Source organism: Mustela nivalis (assembly GCF_964662115.1).
Source record: "Mustela nivalis genome assembly, chromosome: 18".
NCBI lineage: Eukaryota > Metazoa > Chordata > Mammalia > Carnivora > Mustelidae > Mustela > Mustela nivalis.
The window spans coordinates 39465920-39483756 of NC_139037.1; the positions used below are offsets into that span (position 1 = coordinate 39465920).

Here is a 17837-nt window from a genome sequence, read left to right on the forward strand (position 1 = left end):
GCTTACTACAAATTTCAATTAACATGTACAGAAGGAATGATGGAAATAGAAAGTCACCATTAGCACACACACACCATGGTAATACAGTTCTTTTTCATCCCTCACTTAAAAACACACTTTAATTCATCCCAAGCAGGGACCACATTTACGAACTTTATTACAAGTGTTTATATACTCTTCTCTAAAAGCATGACCAAAGAGCTCTCACTTCCATTCTGTGATATAACTCACAATGTATCCCACAAGTACCACTTTCATAAATGTCTTTAATACAGGTGCTTTTATTTTTTGTTGTTATTTACTTTTTTATTGAATAAATTTGACATGCATCACTGTGTGAATTTAAGGTCTTACAGTATGTTACTTTGATACATTTATATATTGTAAACAGGATTGCCACTGTAGCAATATTTATCATGTTACATAATTGTAGCTCAAGAGAGAGGGATAGCATGGTCTGTGCATGAGGTCTCTATGGCTTATTTACTACTCAATCCAAGATTATGCCCTTAAACACCATCAATCTTATCCCCCAAGCCCCCGTGGCCTAGTAACCACTATTTTACTCTCTTTTTTACAGATTTTATTTTTTTTGTATAAGGGGTATCATATGGTGGTTGTCTTTCCCTGACTTGTCTCCCTTAGTATAATGTGCTCAAGGTCCATGAAGGTTGTCACAAATGGCAGAATAGCTTCTTTTCTCATAATATTCCATTGTGTATATATACCACATTATTCATTCATCCATTGACGGGCATTTGGGTTATGCCCATATTCTGGCTATTGTAAGTAATGCTGCAATTACATGGGAATATGCATATCTCACTGAAATCCCGTTTTCATTTCTTTTGTGTATATACACAGAAGTTGAATTGCTGGATCCTATAATAGATCTATCTTTAATTTCTCCATATTGTTTTCCAGTGGTTGGGCCAATATATATTCCCACCAACAATGTATGGGTTTCCTTTTCACCATGTCCTCACCATCACTGTTGTTTCTTGACAGGTGTGAGGCGGTATCTTACTGTGGTTTTTTTTTTTTTAAGATTTTATTTATTTATTTGAGAGAGAGAGAGAGAGAGAGAGCATGAGAAGAGAGAGGTCAGCGGGAGAAGCAGACTCCCCGCCGAGCAGGGAGCCTGATGTGGGACTCGATCCTATGACTCCAGGATCATGACCCAAGCCGAAGGCAGCCGCCCAACCAACTAAGCCACCCAGGCACCCCCTTACTGTGGTTTTGGTTTGTGTTCCCATATGATGAGTGACACTGAGCATCTTCTCATGTACCTTTTGGCCATTCTGATGTCCTCCTTGAAAAACTATCTGTTGAGTTCTTTTGCATGCTTTTTAATCTAACCCTATATCTGATACATGGTTTGCAAAAATATTCTCCCATTCCGTAGGTTGTCTTCATTTTGTTAACTGTTCCTTTTGCTGTACAGAAACTTCTGAGTTTTATGTGGTCCCGTTTGTTGATATTTGCTTTTGTTTTTTATGCTGTTGGCACTGGGTTCAAAAAATCATTGCCAAAACCAATTCCAATGAGCTTCCCTATACTCTTTTTAGGAATTTTCTGGTATCAGGTCTTAGGTTTAACCCTTTGATCCATTCAGTTAGCTTTTGTAAGTGGGCTGGGGCCAATTTCATTGTTCCACATGTGTTTCTCCAGTTTCCCCTGCACCATTTGTTGAAGAGAATGTCCTTTCTGCCACTGGGTGTTCTTGGCTCCCTTACTATCAGTTGACTGGATATGCAAGTTTGGGCATCCTGGGCTCTCTATTCTGTTCCACTGGTCTATGGATCTGTCTTGCGCCAGTACCATAATGTTTTTATTACTATGACTTTGTAGTATAGTTTGAAATAAGGAAGGCTGAGGCCTCCAGCCTTGTTCTTTTATTCTCAGTATTGCTTTGGCTCTTTGAGGTCTTTTATGGTTCCACACAAAACTTAGAATTGTTTCTTCTACTTTTGTGAAGAGTATCTTGGTTATTTTAGATCCACGGTAATCATCATTGCAGGCAAGAATTGGCAATGGATGCTAAAATTAGTAGACAAGCAGAAGTGTGGTGAAAAATAGGATATTTGCATAGCCTCAAAGTGCCTTCCCACAAGAATTAGAAACTTGGTAGACAGCCCTTTAACAAAGTTTTCAAACCAAATATCAACTTATAATATGACAGAGGCATTGTTTTCCACCTAATATGATACACGAAGATAATAAAATACATCCCCCCCCTTGGAAAAGTCTGTTACTTGTAAGATGTAATGGGCAAATGATTCCATGAGCAACAACATAAGTTACAAATTGCAGAAAAAAAAATGGTGTCATAATTTTATATAATACAATAAATGATACTTTCTTAATATGATCTTTGGATTGATTGTAAGATCTTGCTGGCTCTCTTTTCTGCAAATGTCTGCAACATCACTTATTAGGTCATCAAAAATTATACTTCATCTTCAACTTCATCTTCAACTGACACAACTGAAAGTGATGTCAATCAAACTTGTCAGCTGCAAGATTGCAAATAATATTTGATCATTTTTAATTTGAGGATGATCTTTCTGCTGATACAACTGTTAGTGGAGCCCTGAAGAGTATTTTACAGGCTGTGACAGCACAGGGATACGTTTCTGATCAATTATTTTGAAATACAAATTTTAGTACTTCTAGAGCTGATGATTCCCATGGAACTATTTTTCTAAAAAGATTTAACTCTTCGTAAGAATCAGTTTTGTGTAAGTCTGAATTTAATTTTCAATGTAGATTTATACAATGGCATTTTAATGTTTCCTCTGACATTTCCTGTAATTTGTGGAGGTCATACAAGAAACTGAAAGTAGCTTCATCATTCGTATATAAGTCAAAATGCCTGTTTAGGTATTCTATCACTGTATCTTCAATTACTAGGAAAAGTTAATTTTAAACTCGCTCCCCTCATTGATAATTGCTTCTCCTCAACCTTATATGAAAGCCGTGTTCTTTTCCATCAAATGGGACAACCTTTCAATCCAAGCCTGTGGGTGTTTGCTTTGTAATGCAGTAACAGTTTATAAAAACAGAGATTTTGATGTATGTTTTTATTTTGTGGTCATTTACTGACAGAGTTAACTGCTTGAGCGTTCACAGTTCCCATCTTGGCACTCAGGTCAAAGAGCTAATATCTGTGCAGACCCCACAGGGACCAGCTCCCGGGAAGGACAGGTAAGCTGGTTCCGTGCTGCAGGTCCCACCAATGTTCCCAGGTGGAACCCCCTCCACCCCCACCCCACCATGGCTGCCGCCACCACTGCCGATCTGTTTCCAGGTCCTGATCCATGCTGTTACTGACACATCTCCCCACTCATGTGCATGATCCGTCATCCCATCACTTGCAAAACACAGTTCAAAGATTCAACTATTAAGAATCTCACAATTTTTCCAAAATTTCAAAATGGTTAGAGAACACTTCAGCAGCGATTTGCGTGCCCAGCATTCACTCATGCCTGTGGGGGCAGCGCTGTATGGAGATGTAGACGGTCTCCAGTTTTCTCACAGAATATCGTCATACTCAGTGTGTTACTGCAGGGCTATAAGTTCAGCCACTGGGAGGTCCCGGAGCTGTGACCACACTGGCACACAGAGAGCTGCCTGAGTGTTTCAAACTGTTGCACAGGGTCCTGTAAAAAGATACACCAGTGTTTGTTTACGATGAACATTTAGGCTGTTCCAGTGTTTCCCACTGCACTGCCACAATTCTGCGATTAACATCTTTGTGTATTTGTGTTAATGCTTCTTCTGATGCCAAAAAGTAGAAGTGCTAGGATTGTGGGGTTTTTAAAAATTTATTTAAAATGTCGACCTTGGGGTGCCTGGGTGGCTCAGTGGGTTAAAGCCTCTGTCTTCGGCTCAGGTCATGATCTCGGGGTCTTGGGATCGAGCCCGGCATCAGGCTCTCTGCTCAGCAGGGAGCCTGCTTAACCCTCTCTCTCTGTCTGCCTCTCTGTCTACTTGTGATCTCTTGTCTGTCAAATAAATAAATAAAATTTTTAAAAAAATAAAATAAAATAAAATGTTGACCTTGTATTGGATTGTTGCTATGTGTCAGGCAGTGTTCTGGAGCATTCAAGCACACATCTCATGCAACGCTCTTACCAGAACTACGGAGTAGGGAGGACTTCGTCCCTGCTTTACAAAGGAGAAACGTAAGACTCAAAGAGGCCAAGTGTGCTCAGGACCTGCAGCCAGTGAGGAAAAAACAGGAATTTTCAGAGCAGGCAACTCCCACTTCAGCACTTGCCATCGTAACAACGGTGACATTCTTCTTCCATGTGTGTTTACGGACCAGGGTGCATTTATGAATTGAGAACCCAATGGGAACCCTTCGCTATCTAGCAAGAATCTTCATGATGCAGATCCTTTGAAATGGAGATGTTTATCCCACTTATGGGAGAGGAGCCAAACCTCAGAAGTTTGACCAGATCCCACTGCTAACGAACAGCAGAGTTGGGACCTGCCCCGGAGCGCGACCACCGCCCCCACCGTTTGCCCAAGGATGTGTACATGCATCCTGATCACTAAGGCAGGGCTTGGACTCAGAAGGCAAAGCTGCTCAGCCAGATGCTGGGAGGAGAGGAGCAGAGCCCTTGGAGTATCCCAGCCGAGTCTGGCCTATAGTCATTTAGCACCATCATGCACACCCAGCATTTCTCCCCGCTACCCCTCCAACCCACCTTACCTCTTCTCTCACTCTCTCTCTCTCTCTCTTTTTTTAAAGATTTTATTATTTATTTGGGAGAGAGGGAGGGAGAGGGAGGGAGAGGGAGTATGAGTGGGGGGAGGGGCAGAGGGAGAAGCAGACTCCCTGCAGAGCAGGGATCCCAACACAGGACTCGATCCCAGGACCTCAGGATCATGACCCAAGCCACAGGCAGAGGCTTAACCGACAGAGCCACCCAGGCACCCCCGGTTCTCTTCTCAGAGCAAAATACCTCTGGTTCCAAAGACGCTCTTGCCCGTGTGGGAGGGCAGAAAGGTGCAAGGTCACCTTCACCACTTTGTATCACCCAAGTCAGGATTTGGCTGGACGAGGTCCTGGAAAGGGCCGTGGTGCTTTGAGAATTCAGTTTGGGCAGGTCGGCTTTCTATATTCCACGTCAAACTGCTCTTCAGCCTTTTGCCTTGGTATCCCTCAACCCCAAAGTTTGTCAGATTTGAACTTCATGAACTTCAGACACAAATAAGAGCAAAGGGAACAAAAGGACACCTTTGGGTTCAATCAGCATGACTGCAATCCACACAGGGGAGGTAATCTGGGCATGATATGCTGGTGGCCAGGCAGGGGCAGTGGGGGCATCCAGTTCTTTCTGTAGAGCTACCTTCAATCCCAGAGGGTTCTCTGCTAGTTTTCTTTTTTTAATATCTTATTTATTTGATAGACAGAGATCATAAGTAGGCAGAGAGGCAGGCAGAGAGAGAGGAGGAAGTAGGCTCCCTGCTGAGCAGAGAGCCCAATGTGGGGCTCAATCCCAGGACGCTGGGATCATGACCTGAGCCGAAGGCATAGGCTTTAACCCACTGAGCCACCCAGGTGCCCCTCTCTGCTAGTTTTTAAACTCAGTTTCTCTCCTATATTGTCCAAGCACACACGTTCTGGATGGCGAAGGTCATTAAACAGTTATCAACCTCTGCCATCACGGTGAAAAGAGAAGAGGGACACCATTTCCATGGACCAGAGCCTGCCACAACTGACTGCAAACAGAGAGGTGAACAGGCCTGCCTGGGGGCTCTGGCTGTAGATCCCTGAAGCTAATATGGCAAAGGAAGCCCACGGTAAATCTAAACTTTTCCCTCCTCCCTTCCACAGAGCCTGACAGATTTAAACAGGAGCCCTGACATCCTCTCCAGAATCCCCTGTCAGATTACCCTCTGACCTCCCCTGGATGGGAGAGAAAACAGAGAGAAATCACGAGACATATGGAAATATTTAGCCATTCAAGATGCAAGCATACATCTGAGCAATTAGAGCAAATGTCACGTTATATGGCAGAGTTAGTGCAAGGAACAGGAGAAAAATGTAGTCTTTAGGTGTTCTTCCAAGAGAGCATTTCAATGAGGAAACTATGGGAGGCGGTCCTAAAAGGAAAAATCTGGGGGTGGGGGGGAATTGCTTTTGGGGTGAAAGATATGATTGATACATTTTTTAAGTAGAGAATTAGAAGACCAGCGCTCCAGAAGGGTCAACAAATGAAAAATGAGAAAGAAATAAGAGAAAAAGGACACTCAAACTGGATATAAAAGTAGTTCAAAAGGAAAGGAAAAGGTGGGGAGGGAAGCGATAATTAAAAAGGAAACCTCTTCCCTAGGCTGCATGAATAGGGAACCCTTCAAGGTAAGAGGATCACCAGGATCCTTACCCAGAAGGAACGACACGGATATGCTTTAATTTTACATGAAAATGTAAATGAGTTAAATTTCTCTATTAAAAGACTTGGTTTGGGTCACGAACAAAACCCAGTTCTATGCTGTTGTAAAGGAGCACACTTACAATAAAACGTCCCAGGAAGTTTAAAAAATGCATTCATGCATTTATTCATTCCACAAATAAATACTGAGTTCTTTCTACATGCCAAATAAGGCGACGGGCGAAGACTTACCATGCAGACACAGAAATAAATCAGGGATGATAATATTAATATTTAACAAAGGAAGGACTGAAGCAAAATGGTCAATGCGAACATTTTTCTCTCCATCTTTGCCAGATAGACAAAAAATAGAGAGGATTTGGTCGATATTAATAAACTTGCATACGTGTGTGTGTATATGGAAGAGGCAAAATCATATACCCAAAGATCCAATATGGTATTTGAACAAAATGGATTTGAACCATTTTATTAAAAAACTTGAATGCATAGAACTTTCAAACCTTCTACCCAAAAGTCTAATATGCTTCCCACTAACCATGCGTAGCTGTTTAAAATCAAACTTTAACTAAAAGAAAATGAAGAATCAGTTCTTTGGTCTTAACGAACCACATTTCACGTGTCTAGTGGATACCATCATGCAGACAAGTCACATTTCCATCATCACTGAAAGTTCTATTGGACAGTGCTGCTGCCCAGACCGCAGTTTTTAAAATGCTGCAGAACATTTATAAAATGTCTCCATAATACAGCACACACAAAAGAAGGATAAACTTTTTAAAAATTTAATTGAGATTAATAATTAAAAATAAAGGTCTTAGCACTAAGACATGTTCATTGTTACCAGTGTGTCCTCTTCTGGGACATTGCTTCTAGGTCCTCTACGCAGACAGCTGGGAAAAACGTGTGCATGTGCACACGCATACACACATGCATATACATGCACACACATATAAATACACACGTATACACACAGAGATACACATGCACACACATACAAATACATATATATATATACGTACATGCCTACACACATATAAACATGCAAACACACAAGCACACATAAATACAAATACGCATGCACATCATACACAGACACACATATATATATGCATACACATATATGCTTTAATTTTACATGAAAATGTAAATGAGTTAAATTTCTCTATTAAAAGACTTGGTTTGGGTCACGAACAAAACCCAGTTCTATGCTGTTGTAAAGGAGCACACTTACAATAAAACGTCCCAGAAAGTTTAAAAAATGCATTCATGCATTTATTCATTCCACAAATAAATACTGAGTTCTTTCTACATGCCATACACACATGCATATACATGCACACACATATAAATACACACGTATACACACAGAGATACACATGCACACACATACAAATACATATATATATACGTACATGCCCACACACATATAAACATGCAAACACACAAGCACACATAAATACAAATACGCATGCACATCATACACAGACACACATATATATATGCATACACATATATGCTTTAATTTTACATGCGTAGCTGTTTAAAATCAAACTTTAACTAAAAGAAAATGAAGAATCAGTTCTTTGGTCTTAACGAACCACGTTTCACGTGTCTAGTGGATACCATCATGCAGACAAGTCACATTTCCATCATACACAGAGGCACACACATGTATTACCTAGGCATTACTACTTATTTCTATATCTATAGATGATAAATATGTAGGTAGATAGATACAGATAGATGATAGGAGAGATAATTGATAGATGAGAGACAGATGACAGGTAGGAAGGTAGATAGATAGATAATATTATAAACCATGGATTCATCTGCTACCTTCCATTCTAATCCAGCACAACACAGTACACTTCTCATCTCTTCCTTCCCACATGTGCTGCACAGTGAGAAACTCAACTGCCATTACACTCTATAGGTATTCATGTGCTCAAGCCTAGACCTCACAGAGTCGGCTCCAAAATTCTAATTCATTACGACTGCAAAAAGAAAACCATCCTGTAGCACCACCATGGAGGGATCCATATTTGTTTATTGTTTATTTGTTTTGTTTTAGGCAGAGCTCCTTGGAGAAGTAACTGAAATTAGAAATAGGGCAGGGCAAGAACAAGATGAACCCAATGTCTTTCAATACCAGAAAATTAAAAAAAAAAAATGCTTGAAGAGTCATGGGGACAGAAACCAGATGGGAGGGACCCCCAATTGCCAAATCTGAGGTGATATGAATATCAACATATTGTTTATATAATGATAACAGACTATAAGCCACTGAATAAATCGAGTCCATGAATCCATACAGAAATAAATAAATAAATAAATAATTTGTCCCCCCTAAATTAAAAAGGTGCAGAGAAAAATACTTGTCCTTACAGTAAAATGCCAATTGCTCATACGGAATGAATGATGGAATCAGGAAACCACAGCGCATACTGTACACAGTCATGAAGGCTGCTCCTTCCTCTACTTATTCTCTCTCTTCCTGACAAATAAATAAATAAAACCTTTTAAAAAAAGTATATATATGCAAACTGCAAACTAATACATACTTAACATTTTAACATTTTAATACACACTGAGTTCTACGCGGAGGCTAATTCCAGTAACTCCCGGTCATATAGAGGTCCCTGAGACACATGGACTCGATTATATGTTTGTGTTTTGTTTTGTTTTTAAGATTTTATTTATTTATTTGACAGAGAGAGAGAGATCACAAGTAGGCAGAGAGGCAGGCAGAGAGAGGGAGAGGAGGAAGCAGGCTCCCTGCTGAGCAGAGATCCCAATGGGGCTGGATCCAAGGACCCTGAGATCATGACCTGAGCCGAAGGCAGAGGCTTTAACCCAACGAGCCACCCAGGTGCCCCTATTGCTTGTGTTTTAAGAGTAAGTTTGTCGTGTCCAGAGTTGTGCAGGTTCACTTTGGGCATAGATTCTGTCTCTAAGCCCTGTGGAGACACACACACACACACACACACACACACACACACACATGTGCGCACACACACATCTGCACTTAAACAGGAGCTTCTAAATAAACCGAGATAGCCCCTTGATTGCAGCGACAAAGAAAAAGAACTTAAGTGTCTTCCTACATGATCACTGGGAAGTTCATGTTTTTCAAATTTAAAACATGTGAATGGTATGACCCTTTTGTTTTATAAGTGCAAATTTCAGTTCATGCATGATTTATGGAAACTGAATAGTGTCTTTAAGAGTGAAATTCATTATTTCCCATTGTTGATCATTTGTTTGAAAACTGAAAGAGAACTGAGAAAATAACATCTTACAGCTGTGGTACGATTTAGGAGTTTTATCCTCATGCGAATTTATAAATGAGGTTAATCGGTCAGGAAAATATTTGCCACCGGCCCAAACCTGTCTTGGACTACGTGCAGAGAAACATTGAGCATTAAAGCTGTTCCTTGAGATCTATGCCCAGAGATGGTGGAGAAGGCCATTAACCGCAGCAAACAAAGGCAAGGAAATGGACAATTAAATAGAAAAAGAAGCAAATTTACAGAAGAATGCCAGGAGAAATGATGAAAAGCCACTGCTGTGAAAATGCCAGAAGTCTTGATCCTTCCACACCAAGAACCTGTCACTTGATCGAAAGCGAGTCATGTCCTGTTCACTGTCATTCAACCATCGCTCTGATTTTCGTAAAAGAAGAAAACCTCTGAGTTTCTACTGAATAAAACAGAAATCGGTGAAGAATTTTCTGGTGATACATTTTAGTGATTTTCTACCAGAAGAGACATTTGAAATGGAATTTTTATAACTCTGTGCCCAAATGATCCCTGTGTTTAAGACGTTTCCCAACTGTTCATATATCCATCGCTTCATGTGGAGGAAACTCTTTGAGATTAGAATTAATAAGGCAGTGTTCTTCAGCCGTCTGTGGATGAAGACGGACAAATCCAGCTGTGGTTAATATTGAACACGAACACACGAAAAACGTTGGCAAAACCATGGGCACGTCTGCAGGGGTCAAGGCTCGAAATGAGAAACTATCATGTTGTTGTTTACTACGTCAGCAGACCAAAATGTAGGAATAAGTTTTTCCACATTCATGTAATTTAATAAGATTCATTTATGACACATTTTTCTTGTTTGTCCTGTAAATTTTTTTTCTGGCATGATTATATATACTAAGTTCAATAAAAGATATTTCACTGTCTCCATGTCTTTTCTGGTCATTACTATTATTTGCTTTGTTGCTGAAGATCATGTTGGTGAAGAGAAGACAGAGGGCGTTGGAACCATCCATCCCTTCTGAGTGCCTGAGGCACCAGGCTCGTCCCTGTTCCTGGGCTGCTTGGGAAACAGCAAGCTTCTGCTCCCCTCGGAGCCTCTGAACCTCTTCTTCCCCCCCGCCTTCCAGATCACTGAGGGACTGGGCTCACCCAGCTCAAATGTCACCTTGCTGGACGCCTGTCAGTCTGCATGTTTCCACCCTGCAGGACTCACTGTCTTATATGATCTTTAATATTTGTCTTCCCATTATCTGTGTCCTACCACCAGCATGGAAAGCCCAGGGGGTGGGGTGGTGCTGTCCCTCCTGCCTACAGGATATATCTATGGAGCTGAGCTCTGAACCAACCTGGAGAGGCAAGGGGAGAGGGGCGGGATCCACCAAGTGCAGGCCCCAGAGGCTGAAAGCAGGAGGAGTAAGTGAAGAAGAACCAGAAGGAGGTAACTATCAGGTGGACAGTGTGTCTGGAGAACACAGAAATGACCCTAACACAGTTATCCTAACCCAGGGCCCACTGACAAGGGACATCAAGGTGTTTGGGCTTTATGCTCCAGAAAAGAAGCTGTCTGAAGTAAGAGAGTGCCAGGATCCCAGGTGCCTTCTGGAAAGTCCGTGACAGAGCGGGAAGAGATATCTCCATGAGCAGCGAGGGAAAAGGTGTGGAGGGGCACGAACGGGGGCGGAAGAATGGTTGGAGCTGCCCTCTTTGTATCTGCTGGAAAAGCACAGGGACCGAGATGCCACACAAACCCGCCACCTCTAAATTAACTCCATCCTGTCCCCCAGCACCAGGGTAGGGCCTGGGGCAGGTCTGGGCAGCAGGCCATGGGCAAGGCCAGGCCAGAAGATGGGTGCAGAGGGCTGGGGATGGCAAAGACAGGCACTGGGAGGCGTCCTAAGTCAGATGCTGGTGGGGAATGGAGACTAGCAAGCGATTCCCCAGGGGCACAACTCCACATGCCTGCCAGTTATTCCCTCACCTCACTGGGGAGCCCTGGGTAGAGAGGCCATGGGGAGTTCTCTGGAGGCTGCCACAAATAGAGAATTTCCAAGAAGGTACCAGCGAAACATAAAGGGCCACTGGCCCCCTTTATTAAGATCTGGTTTGGCAAGAGAGCCATTGCAAACCCGGCCTACTCTGAACTGGCAGAACCTGTGGCCAGCTTGCACACCCAGAGACACACAGACAGAGCTCAGGAGCTGAGGCAGATGCTCCGGGAGGCCTCCCCCTACACGAGTGGCCGGGACACGCCTGGTCCCCGACTCAGCTGCTGATGGAGGAACCCTCCTGGGATAGGGAGCAAGGGGCACGCTTTGAATCTTTACATGCCACAAGGAAGAAAATCAATTTCAATGCCCAAAGGAGGGAATTAGTGCAGCTGAAGGTCACCAACCCCTCCAAGTCACTGTGTTGTTCTGGAGACTGGAACGGGGGAAATGCCTCAGAGGAAGGTAAGAATGCTCCAGGTCTGAAGCAAACCCCTCTCCCCAGGCATCCTGTGAGGGAGTCCCAGCATGGGCAAGACCACACAAAGATTTCTTTGTGTAGGCACTGATAGGGGCACAATCCCAAATTCTGCCTCCCACCACTTGAAACAAGTCACGACTGAGCTGCAGAGTTCTGACTCACGTGCAGTCTTGGAGGGACCCATGGACATTTGAGCATTATTGCAACAGCAGCGGCAGAAGCAGAGGTAATGGCCACTTTACCTTAGATGGGAAACACATGCTTCACAGCCCAGCCTTGGGGCTCCAGAACTCTCTGGTTCCCTGAGCACTGATATATGGATGCCTTCCAGATCCACTCCGGCAAAGCTGCAAACAAAAAACCCACTGATGCCCAATGACCATCTTTCCTTGGGGCTGGCACAACTAGCACAGGCAGAGCAGGGGTCCAGTAAGAGGTCCATTGAGCTGAACACTTGGGAGTCCCATTTCTGAGAGTAGAGAGCACAAGGCATCTGGAGCCGACCTTCTTGTCCAGGCAATGTGGAGATGGGTGGACAATCAGTATCCTGCAGTTAAGGAGAAATAGATTTTTGCAGATTTTGTCAAGGTTGCCACTCCCTAGAAAATTTGCATTAAGTTCCAAATCCTTTGGGGAGATAAGGGGCTCAACCTTGTTTCCTGACATTCAAAGTTAGGGAGATCCATGGGGTGGACTGTACTGGCTCCCACTGAGACTGGGGCCAGGAAAAGCAATGAAGTTTCTGGAATGAAGACATCTTGAGAAAGTGGGGGTGTAGGCAGGTGACCTGGCAAGGACCCAGTGTTTGTAGGAGACATCCTCAGTGACTTTTCTCTCTGACAACCCCTTTCACCAGGGCTCCTGAGAGGCAACACTTGTGGCCCTAAGTTCCTCTGGACAAAAGTGCTGGTTGGTGACCGCAGTGAGGGCGCAGAGGGGAGGGAGCAGAAAGCAGGGCTGCCCCGCACAGCAGCTGCCTGGAAGCCACACCCCAATGCTGTCCAGAGTTGGAAGACAATTAAAATAAATTAAAAACGGGTGGAATGACATCAGAAGCACAGTCCATGAAACAAGATATTGATAAATTGGACATCAGCAAAATTAAAAACTCCTGCTCTGCACAAGGCATTGTTAAGAGCATAAAAACACTAGGCACAAATGGGGAGAGAATATCTGCAGATCCCATATCCCATGAAGGATCCAAACCCCAATCAGATTACAAACTCTCAATAATAAGAAAACAACCAATCTAATTAAAAAAAATGGGCCAAAAACAGACACATAAAAAAGTGCTCCAAATCACTTGGCATCAGGGAAATACAAATCAAAACCGCAATGAGATACCACCTCACACCACTCAGAATGGCTAAAATTAACAAGTCAGGAAACAACAGATTTTGATGAGGATGCAGAGAAAGGGGAACCCTCCTACACTGTTGGTAGGAATGCAAGCTGGTCTAGCCACTCTGGAAAACAGTTTGGAGGTTCCTCAAAAAGTGGAAAATAGAGCTACCCTATGACCCTGCAATTGCACTACTGGGTATTTACCCTAAAGATACAAATGTAGTGATCCAAAGGGGCACATGCACCCAAATGTTTATAGCAGCAATGTCCACAATAGCCAAACTGTGGAAAGAACCTAGATGTCCATCAACAGATGAATGGATAAAGAAGATGTGGTGTATATATACATATATATATATATATATATATATATATATACATACATACACACACACAATGGAATACTATGCAGCCATCAACAGAAATGAAATCTTGCCATTTGCAATGACGTGGATGGAACTAGAGGGCATTATGCTGAGCTAAGTAAGTCAATTAGAGAAAGAATTATCATATGATCTCCCTTGATATGAGGATTTTGAGATGCAGCATTGGGGGTTTGGGGGGTAGGGAAGTAAAAAATGAAACAAGATGGGATCGGGAGGGAGACAAACCATAAGAGACTCTTAATCTCACCAAACAAACTGAGAGTTGCTGGGGAGGGGGGTAGGGATAGGGTGGCTGGGTGATGGACAAAGGGGAGGGTATGTGCTATGGTGAGAACTGTGAAATGTGTAAGCCTGATGATTCACAGACCTGTAACCCCGGGGCAAATACTATATTATGTGTTAATAAAAATAATTTTTAAAAAATGGGCCAAACTTCTAGCAGGTGCTTCACCAACAAAGATAGACAAATAACGAATAAGCACTGGAAAAGATATTCAGCATCATTAAATTAGCAAATTAAAATCATTAAATTAGCAAATTAAAACAATGAGATATCACTACACCCCTGTCAGATTAGCTGAAATGCGCCCCCCCCTCAAAAAAAAAAGGGAGGACAAGAGTAAGAATACTAAATGCTGGTGAGGTTGCAGAGCCACTAGAATTCTCACACTCTGCTGGTTCGAAATGCTATGGCCACCTTGGGAAACAGTTAGGCAGTTTCTTATAAAATATAATCCTAAAGAAATGGAAATTTATGTTCCCATAAAAACCTGAATCCAAATATTTATAGTGAATTTATTGCACCATCTCCCCAAAATTGGAAACAACCCAAATGTCCTTCAACTGGTGAATGGAGACACGAGATCTAGAACATCCATATGATGGAGTACAGCTCAGTATTAAAAAGGAGAACCAAGTCCTGGGATACATGAGAACATGGGGGAATCTGAAATGCACCATGCCAAGAGAAAGACGTTGATTCAGCGGGCTACCTACAGTATGATTTCACTTATCTGACGTTCTGGGAGGGAGGTGGAAGTGGGGGTGTCGAATGGGAGGCCACACACTGCACATGCTGGTGGAGACTTGCAAGGCATACCCCCCAGAATCACGTGATGGCTCGTTCAGAAGCCAGATGGAACATAGATAAATATCCACTATCTAAGCCTACTTGGCTCAAGTGGTAGAAGAAGGTGGGGAGAGGCTTGCTCACAAAATACTATAAATAGCCCATCACGGGAAAAACACCAAGGAGCGTTCATAAGGACTGCATGAGCTGACATTTCCGGGGTGCCCACAACAGGCCAGGCACTGTTGACTCGTTCAACCCACCCGTGACTCTGAGATGCTTCTATTACCCCCATTTTGCAAGTGAGAAATAACAAGGCAGAGAGAAGAAGTAATGTGCATGGGGTCACACACAGAGTGAGGGACGGAGCTGGCATTCAGTCCAGGCTAAGTGCGCCACCTTCACTATACACTGAGCTTCTGTCCAATCTGCATGGTTATAACCGCACAGACAGCTGAGCTGTGATTTCCGAGCATCCCCTCATGCCCCACCTGCCCACCGTACCCAGACCCCCACCTTTTTTGAGTTCTAGTTTATACCTGCATGGCATCGTCCAGCTCATGGGCTCACACAGACACACGCAAGTACACCACACACACACACACACACACACACCCCACAGGCACACTCCAAGGAGGACAAGCTCCTCAAGGAAGCCAAAGGAATCCATAGAGCAAAACACCATGGAAGAATCATAAGACCCTGGTTCTTAAAAATAATACGTCTCTTCCAAAAGAGGCCAGCACTCATGAACAGCAGTGAGAGCCAAATGACGTCTGTGCAATCCAGCCAATAAATTAATTTCATGTGGGAAAAAACTGGGTTGGCCCTGGGTTAATAAAGAGCCTGCCGACATAAAGATCTCATTATAAAACAGACTTCCCTGGCAAGGTTCTCCTCTGCTGAAGCTGTTTTGGATTCGAGCTTCTACCGGGTCCCCTGTGCCTAACAAAGATTCCACATCCAATGCAGAAAAGATGGCCCCGTCTAGACATCCTGCTGCATACAAAAAATACACAGCCTTCTCCTTGGGCACACAGATGTAAGCCCTGCAGAGCTTTTCCCAACCCCAGGTGCCAGTAGCCAGCAAAACTGGGGTGGATTCCGCTTTCAGACAAAGAAGGGCCTTTGCTGTTGCGATTCAGAAATAGTATTCAGGCTTTTCGTGGGAATCAGTTATGAGCTTCTAGAAGATTCTGAGGACGCCTAGTGAAAACTGAAGGGGGAAGTTTCTGTTGTAGAGCCAGCAATCCCCGGGGAAGAGGGGGCACATCCATGACTCATTGATGAAACACAGACAGTTCCAAACCAAACTTTGCTGTAATTTAGCCAGTGCTGAGCTGAAGTGTCCCTTTGGTGTGGGCCAAAAGCAAAACCTCAGTAAGCACACAGATAATGTAAACAAGGAGGGTGGGCGGGGATGGAGACTTACTTAATCTCATTAATAACAACAACATTCATTCAGCTCTACTCTGGGACCAGACACTTGCTTGGAGCTGGGTGCACAGCAGCGGCTGAACAGTGGTGGCTGAAGCAGGTGAGTGTCCCCTGTGGCTCACAGTGCCAAAACCAGACATGGTCCACAAGACAACATAGGGCTGACTCCACACTGCAGCCGCCCTCTCTGTCCTCACTCGCCAGGCAACAGCCGAAGGGTCAGCTGCCTTGGATCGCAGCCCTGTCCCTCCCTCTCTCTGGAAGGCCCTTCCTCTAGCCTTTGTTCAGCTAGTTGTTCACAGCTCAAATGTTCTCAGCTCAAATGTCACCTCTCTGGGGGCTCACCCCAACGCCTGCAAAAACCCCACCCTCCTCCCTCCCACAGTTGACAGTTTATCCTGTTTATTTCCTTCAAGCAGCGCATGAAGGTCTTACACACTTATTTTTACTGTCTGTCTCTCAAGCTAGATTGCCAGTGACACGGACACAGGAAACTTACCTGTCGTATAAATCCTTAAAGCCCTAGTGAGCACAGAGTACCTGGCACACGGTAGCATCGGAAGATTTTGTGGAACTACGAAAGCTACGCTCAGTTTCTGAGATAAAGTATGAAAGGGAGGGGGTCTAATCTAAATGGGTGGGTGGGGAAGATCACTCGGAAGAGGTGACATGTCAGCCAGGACCAGAGGGAAGGTGAGGTTCGTCGGGTGCATGTGAACAAAAGTTCTAGGGCGGGGAGAAAGCCTTGTGTTGGAGAGGCGTCCAAGGAGGGGTACCATGGCTAAAGCATAGACAGTGGACTGGAGAGGAAGGCAGGAACGCATTAAGGAGTTCTAAACCTATTCTCCATGCAGCGGGAAGGCTCTGGGAGTTTAAAGCAAATGTGAGATAGAGTCTAACTTAGATTTTTAAAGAATCGTTAGGAGGAGAAAACATACATGACCTTGGGATGGTGATGCCTCTTTAAATACCAAAGGCACAATGCTGAAGAAATTACTAATAAGCTGGACTTCGTTACAGTTAAAAATCTCTGCTCTGGGAAAGACACTGTCAAGAGAATGAGAGGACAAGCCATAGGCTGCAGGTAAATATTTGCAAAAGACTCACCTAATAAAACACTGCTATCCAAAAATATGCAAAGGACTAAATAGGAAGAAAACAACCTGATTTTCAAATGGCTCAGAGAGGGGCACCTGGGTGGCTCATGCATTAAGCCTCTGCCTTTGGCTCAGGTCATGATCCAGGGGGTCCTGGGATCGAGCCCTGCATTGGGTTCCCTGCTCTGCAGGAAGCCTGCTTCTCCCTTATCCACTCCCCTTGCTTCTGTTCTCTCTGTCAAATAAATAAATACTTTTTTTTTTAATGGCTCACAGGCTTAAAAAGAGATACAGATGGAAAATAAGCGTGTAAAAACTGCTCCACGTCACATGTCATTGGGCAAATGCAAATTAAGATAAGATAC

General features: G+C 43.6%; 1 protein-coding gene across 1 annotated transcript in view; it reads right to left on the reverse strand.

The window, feature by feature from the left end:
* Positions 1 to 9724: 9724 nt before the first annotated feature.
* Positions 9725 to 17837, reverse strand: part of LOC309853271 (uncharacterized protein) — a gene marked incomplete at its 5' end in the record, with an annotated part of 168954 nt that continues 160841 nt past the window's right edge. Inside the window, one exon of the mRNA XM_082711112.1 lies at positions 9725 to 12686. Within this exon, the coding sequence (XP_082567238.1) occupies positions 12383 to 12686 (304 nt within the window). The 3' untranslated portion in view covers positions 9725 to 12382. The remainder of the gene's footprint in view (positions 12687 to 17837) is intronic.